The sequence below is a fragment of the Corvus brachyrhynchos genome, unplaced genomic scaffold, assembly GCF_000691975.1.
Source record: "Corvus brachyrhynchos isolate BGI_N302 unplaced genomic scaffold, ASM69197v1 scaffold91, whole genome shotgun sequence".
Taxonomy (NCBI): Eukaryota; Metazoa; Chordata; class Aves; order Passeriformes; family Corvidae; genus Corvus; species Corvus brachyrhynchos.
This window is the reverse complement of record NW_008236442.1, coordinates 646,630-653,880: the sequence shown is the minus strand read 5'-3', so window position 1 is coordinate 653,880 and position 7,251 is coordinate 646,630. Positions and strand designations below refer to the sequence as shown.

General features: G+C 40.7%; 1 protein-coding gene across 1 annotated transcript in view; it reads right to left on the bottom strand.

The window, feature by feature from the left end:
- Positions 1 to 1,122: 1,122 nt before the first annotated feature.
- Positions 1,123 to 7,251, bottom strand: part of PTPRG (protein tyrosine phosphatase, receptor type G) — a gene marked incomplete at its 5' end in the record, with an annotated part of 316,509 nt that continues 310,380 nt past the window's right edge. Inside the window, 2 exons of the mRNA XM_017747149.1 lie at positions 1,123 to 6,272; positions 7,001 to 7,136. Of these exons, the coding sequence (XP_017602638.1) occupies positions 6,126 to 6,272; positions 7,001 to 7,136 (283 nt within the window). The remainder of the gene's footprint in view (positions 6,273 to 7,000; positions 7,137 to 7,251) is intronic.

Here is a 7,251-nt window from a genome sequence, read left to right as displayed (position 1 = left end):
GGCAGCACCCTGGAGCAGGGGCTGGAGGGAGCATGCTACAAGGTGGGGTGCTTGGCAAGGGTCATCAGGCTGTTGTGCGGTGTCCCACTGATCACAGTTCCCATCCAGTGTTCCAGGACCCCTCTTCCTCCCAGTCAACCAGAACACAGACCTTACAGGTGAGAATACAGCAACACAAAAGGCAGCAGATGTAGTGTATTGATTTTAACCAGCAATTTTACATCAACAAGCCGTCTGAGTTATTGATGTTTTTCTCCCTGTGCAGGTGCTGCTCCAGAGGCTGAGTGCTGCCATGTTGCTGAAGGCTCTGCCAGCCCAGGCAGCCATTGTGCCAGCAGCAGATCGCAACAAGAATCTGTCCACAAGCCTGAGCAGTTTCCCCCCAAGAAAAACAAAAAAAGTAACACAGCCCTGAGCACAGAACCAGAACAGGAGGTAGTGTGTGGAGCTGCCAAGGTTTTGTTGCAAAACACCAACAGCATCGATGGCATCATGTGTGCCCACCTCAGTGACACCTTCTGGCTAGAGCAGCAAGGATGCGTGGCTACTAATGCACTCCATGGGGAATATTTGCTGCCTTGACTCTCGGATTTGGAACATCTGTATCCCCCCCAGTCTGTCTGAGATGGGAATGAGTACTTCTGCGTTTCCTGACACAGCGCTGGGGTTAGTGAGCAATGCCATTTATCATGGTGAATCGGGTGATGGTGGCTTGGTGGAAGCCCCTGCTCCTCCAGGCTGGTAAGCCAGAATTAGATTGAAAGAAGGGCATGTCAAAGGAGCTGGCAAGAAAGCTCAGGATCTGAGGTCCTGCTCAGAAAGGAGACAGTCCCCCTTCCAAAAGGGATTTTGATGGGTTACTATTGACTGGGGAGGAGCACTGGTGGAGAGGGACAGGGTTATTAACTGGCAGCTCTCTAATAGTTGGAGACAATTAAGAAGGGAACAGTGAACTCCACTGTCCCTGACAGTTCCCAGCTGAGTACTGCTTGGAAATTTGAGAACTAATTAAAGCAGGCTTAGGATCTCATCATTCTTCCTGCACGCCTGGGACAATGAAATACTGACTCCTGCATCTGTTCCTTTTGTGTACCTGATGCAAATAAGGAAGAAGTCTGTAAATACATCAAAAAACATACTTTATTTTATGTATAGCAATACAATTTACATATTAAATAACACTATAATAGAATGATTTGATATAGTTTAACATAACAAAAAGATTCTTCAAGTTACAAAAAAACCCCAAACAAAAACCAAAAATGAACAAAAAGTCTCCCTCCAAATACTCCCTCCCACCCTTTCCCCAAACCAAACACCACATTTTTATTTTTTTTCTGAATGGATCAATGAGACAAACGTATCCAGTGACTGGCTAAGTCTAATTCCTATTGCACACACTGACAATGGAATAAAAAAAAAAAAATCCAACTTTCACAATCACTGCCCCAAAGAAATGACATTTGTGGAAATCTTTTTTGGAGTGTGATGATGGTGTCTCACTACCTTGAAACACAGAAGGTTTGTATTCACATAGCCACCACAGAACTAGGAAGGAGGTGAAACTAGAAAAAAATTAGCTTTATATGAAAATATAAAATTCTATGATTATATACCATAGATACAAAGTTCCCAGAAGATGCTTATCCAAGCAACAAAATATTTACAGTTTTAATGACTTTGCTATTTTAAAAATGAAGGAAAAGAAAATAGGAGTACACATGAATGCTTCGGTCTTTAGACACAATGGCTGCTTGCTAGTCTCAAGTGTTCTAACAAAACAAAAAAAGTCACTACCCCAAATGTTGGAGAGTTGTGACATTGTATAAAATTGACTATCTCCTCTTTTGGAGACGTTTATTCTTAAAACTCAAGACATTTTTCTTGAAATTAATTATCCTCTGTAGAAAATGCTTCCCTTTGCAAATAGTTAACAAAAACACTAAAAACAGTTTAACAGCTAAGACAAGGTAGAGGCCAAATCTCTCTATTACAGTTCCTCTCTTTCCTTATTTTTGCATTCCTTCTCCTTTGATAAGTAAAGCCAATGTAGTTCACATTGTTAGAATGGCAACAAAGAGAAGAAGAGCAAAGGGGTAACAGCAAGTTACATCTGAAAAAAAAAAGAAAAAAAAGAAAAAGAAGAAAGCAATGCGGTAGAGTAATAGGCATTTTCCCTTCATGTAAAAACTCACTGGAACCATTTGAACATAAACTTTGGAATACAAGATCTAATGTCAAAAGACATGAATTTGAGAAAGACTGCTAAATCTTCAAGACAACTAGATTTTTTTTAAAAAGTAAGTTGATTTTGTTTTGCTGAGAATTAGTAGCATGTATCTTTGGTAGAATAGATATCTGTGTTTTTTAGTTTTTAAATAAAATACATCAGCTTTAAAAAAGATTAATGAGAAGGCAGTTGTGCTGTATCATAAAGATTCTTCTCCTAATGTTCCAATGTATCAGTCTGTGTTCAAGCAATTCAAGCAAACAGAAACTGGAAAAGAAATGGAAATTTTGCAGATCCGGTAAATGACTCCACTAATCTAGAAAAGACCCACAGTACAGAAACAGTCACTTACAAGAAGAAGTTTAAGGGGTTTGGATTTTTCTTTTTCCCTGTTTCTAAATTAGCATTTGGAAACAGACACTGAAATACTAAAGACAAATGCTGTTTAAAATGAGTGTTCTTTAGACATTGATCCTGCAGAAGACTTGGTGCTTACCCTGCACACCAGAGGGGTCCCACCAGCTCCCCCAGACCTTCCTACCAACGCCAAGCTCACATATAGGAGTGTTTGGAGGACGGGGTATCCTCAGCCTGCCACCGTTAAGATGGCATAGATTCCAAGCATTCCCACTTGGAAAGCTTGGCTGCTCTATGGGCTCAAGACACAGTTCATGTCTTTCACACGGTCTGCGGGTGCAGGACACATGCAAGACATGGAGAAATGGTATTTTCTAAATGTAGACACACACGTGTGCTTCAGTCCTTCTGTTCCTTATTTCTCAGGGCTGGTGCTGAGGACCACACCCTGCAGTGATATAGGAATGTTCTCAGGTTCTCTTAATTTGCAGACCTGCACATTGCTTGGGAACGATGCTTGAAAGACATCCTGACTGAATGCCAGGAGCTGGGTACAGCGGGGGAGCTTGGGGTGCCAAAAGCAGGGTGGTGATTTGCAGAGCAGGACTTCGGCCAGACACTCGTGGGAGCATCAGGAGAGCTCATCAGTGCCCATCTCTGAGCAGACATTGCTCCTTCTGCCGCTCACTCAGTCCCAAGGAAAGGGTGCAAACCCCTGTATGAGAGCAGAACTGCAGCTGCTTACAGGAGGATAGATTTGGCTCTTCTGTGTGCTTAATCCTGACCTTCACAAGCAATTTCTAGCTTCACCTCTTCAAGCCTCATGCATCACTACCATCTATTGGCTACCTGGCTGTCAGCACAGCACTTAACATACAGCTCGAGCTCCCTTACGAAGTAATCCATGGACAACTCACAGGACATCAGTGTACATTATTTCCCCATGGATTAAACCCCAAGCAAGTATTTCAGCTGTTGGAAAATGCCAATGCAAATGCATGGATTTCCAAAGCATCTACCAAAGTTCAACCCCCACAGCCTTCATTCATTGATGTTTAAAACTTGTGAGAAGGTGAAGGATTAAAACAAGGGTGTTCAGGCAGTGTGTCACGAACCACAGCTTTCTTCCATCATGCCAGTGAAATGAAAACTAAAGACCTGAAAGTACTGAACAAATCCAACCCTCTTGATGCCTGCAGTAATCTTTGTGTCACTTAGTTGTCAGGGTTTGAATTCCTAACTTCTCCCTACACCTTCCCAGGAACTTAAATACTCGTAGATTGAACTGATCCAACTCATGAGTCCCTTTGTGCTACCAGCTGGCATTGGCTGGGGCCAGGTTCAGGACGGGGCCCCCCCAGCCTCTGAGGCTGATACAGGCTGGCCAGAAAACCACTCAACAAAACCTTCCAGCCCTTGCAGGGAGCAGTACTTGAAAACTTACTTAAACCATTCTGTTACTGGGGTGTAGTGACTGGAAAGCCAGTCCTAACTCCTACTGACTCCCACCTCCATGCAGTGCAAAGGGCAAGCAAACTACAATCTTTGAAACATTCTGCACATTTTATTTGGACTAGCTGTTGCTGGACATGGGAATTCCTTACTGAAACCATGGGCTCATTATATTGTTTGGCATTAACAATTATTGGAATTGCTTGTATGGAGGGATTCAACAAACTGAGAAGGTGACTGTGTAAAAGGTTGCTGATGAATCCTTGAATACCTTGAATCTTTCTCTTAAGATTAAAAGGCCAAATATTAGTACATACCAGTTTTCATAGCTCCTCCACTCTCAGCGAGGCTGTATCAGTTTGCACCTTGAGAGGTTCTGAACCAAAATACCTACTCTCAATATCCTTTTAAGCAGTTTGCATTCAGCTTCCTTGTGAGTGAAAATACACAGAACCCTGCCAAATGTCTGTATTTCAGCAAGATTGGACTGGCAGAAATTAATTGGTTTGCATTTAAATGAAAAAAATATGCTGTAATATTTTGACAAGTCCTGAAAAATTACAATGCATGTTTTCTGCAGTTTAGAAGTGAAGAAACTAATGCCACATATAAGGGATAGTGCCTTTAACTGTACACCAAGGGTTAGGATGGCTGAAATCACGTATTTCCTTTTCCAGGCAGATTCAATAACCCCTCCCTACTCAGCCAAGCTATGAAGAGCACAATAATTTTAATTTTTAGGAGAATTAAGCATATGGTTACTTCTTTTGATAAACAGGGATTGACCTTGTTGAATTGCAACCAAATACAAAGGAAGAGGGAGCCAGTGAGGATATAAACTTGAATGCTCCAAACAATAATTATTTACATAATCTGGGGGAAACCATTTTATTGGGAGGGAAAACACAATAAGGTACATTTATGCTAAATAATTAGTCTGGCAAAAAAAAAAAAGAGGGAGAATGTAACTTTATAGGTAGTTTTTTTATTAGTTTGCTTCACCAGTAAATATGGATCAGTACTTTATGTTTTAGCACTAAAGTATGAAAATTACACACCTGTAAAAATGGCATCTAACAGTTATGAAATTAAGAAACGCCTGTCATCATGTAACATACCATTAGGTGTGAAGTCATATTCAAGAAATAGTAAGGAAATTAGATGTGTTTAAAATATCGAATAGCTTAGTAATGTAAAATATTGCTACCTTCAATATATCTGAAAACAGGTCTGATTTTGGGTTGTAGTAGATTTCTCACTGTATTGGCTCCAATGAAAATAAAACCAAAATACCTTCCCATTGCAGGGCTGGTTAAAAACCAAAATCAACATTTTCCTGAATACATGGGGAAACTTTGAAATTGTAAATTCAAAACTTATCGCCGAGTCCCACATATGAATGGCATCTAATTTATAATTATACTGTACGTAATTTATGTATTCCATGTGAAGCAAGTCTCAGGCCTGTAAGTGTACAACATAGCAATTTGAAACAATACAGAAATAATTGTTTCAGCTGCACAAGGCTGTTACACCTTCACTATAGCTAATAATCACCTGCCACATTTTGTCAAGAAAGGATGAACACTGCTCATCCACTCCACTGGAATGCAAAACACCATTACCAAAACTGTGACGTGATCATTAAATAATAAATATGGTATGAAGGGGTACAGTATCTGTTGTAGAAAGAATCCATCTGGCCTAGCATCCAAGATTTAAGATTCGAGGGTCACTGTAGTTAGCAAAACTTCACTGCATTTAAACAAAACAGAAAAATGTATGTTTGTTGCCATGGAATGTCACATCAGGGCTTGTCTTATATTAGGATATTATAGGCAGTAACACTGATCATATAGTGCAAACTAGATAAAATTGCGTTTCACTGTGTGAAATAAACAGAGGTGCAAATGCTCAGTAGGATACCATTAAGACATAAAATGGCAAAAAATAAATATCAAAACTTTTATCAGTGTAAAAAAGTAATTGGGTTATTGTATAACCTAGAGTCTGGCAAAAAAGGCCTCAAAGAAGTTCACTCAGTCTTCAGAAGTTCTACAAATTAAGTGCCTTTTCAGGTTTCCAATTAGACAAGAGACTCCATGCTTTCTGCGGGATCAGATTCGTCACTGGCCATCACAGCACCATTTTTGTCCAGTGTCATGGGACCGTTTCCATTTTCCTTAGTGCTGACCAAGCTTAGCATTGCCTTATAAAGAAACTGGTACTGTTCCTGGAAAAGAAAGAGCAACTTATTTAAATCCTTTAAGTGTACATAAATGAGTGGCACTAAAATTTGGCATTTCCAGGTAAGGTCATGGGTATTCATTGTCAGAAGCATACACATAGCGAAGAAATAGACTTAGAACAATTAACTCTGTTCATCCAGTTTAACCTTGTGAACCCAAACTCCAGTTTTGGGTAGATTATACTATTTCTGATATACTATTAAACACTACAGGAGTGCAGGACAAAACCTGAGGCCACAGCTCAGCCCCAGGTCACTCCCTGGGTGGCAGAACCTTGTATGTACCATGCACACTGAGGCAAGGGGGTTGCTCTTGCTGGACACTCAGTGAAGAGCCTCATCTCCCTGCAGCTCCACCTGCGGTGAGCATCCCCTCAGACCACAACGTGCCAGGTTTAAAGAGCACAGCTTAGCTCACAGGGCTGGCAGGCAGATGGTGACAAGATGAAAGGTTCTTCTCTGCTAGGACTGCCTGTATAGTGCTCCCCTCCAAAGTATGAGAAATAAGTTTAAGTGGAAATCAGAGACTTACAGTGTGGCTTTGAGGTTAATAAAAAATGACAGCTACACAAAAAAAAGTTCGAATGCAAATTCTGCTTGGTAGCAGATGCTGTAGGGCTTGATAACATACACAATGCATGTTTCAGTTCATGCTTTTGGTCTCAGATGAAACCCTTGCAAACTGTCTATTTATATTCCACTTAAAGACTTACAATGTCTGTAAATACTCCAGGCCGCATAAGATTTATCATCTTTGCCACCTGGAAAACATCAACAGCATTTTCATTCTCCAGCTGCTGAGACAGAGTAGTAAGGGCACACAGAGTTCCCGCTGACACAGCTCCATACCTGGAAAACCACACCAAAAGGAGGAGTTACTCAGAAACACACCTGGGCACTGACACAGGGTCATGAAAATGTTGTTAATAGTCTTATTTGATAACTGTAGTTCATCTTTTTATCT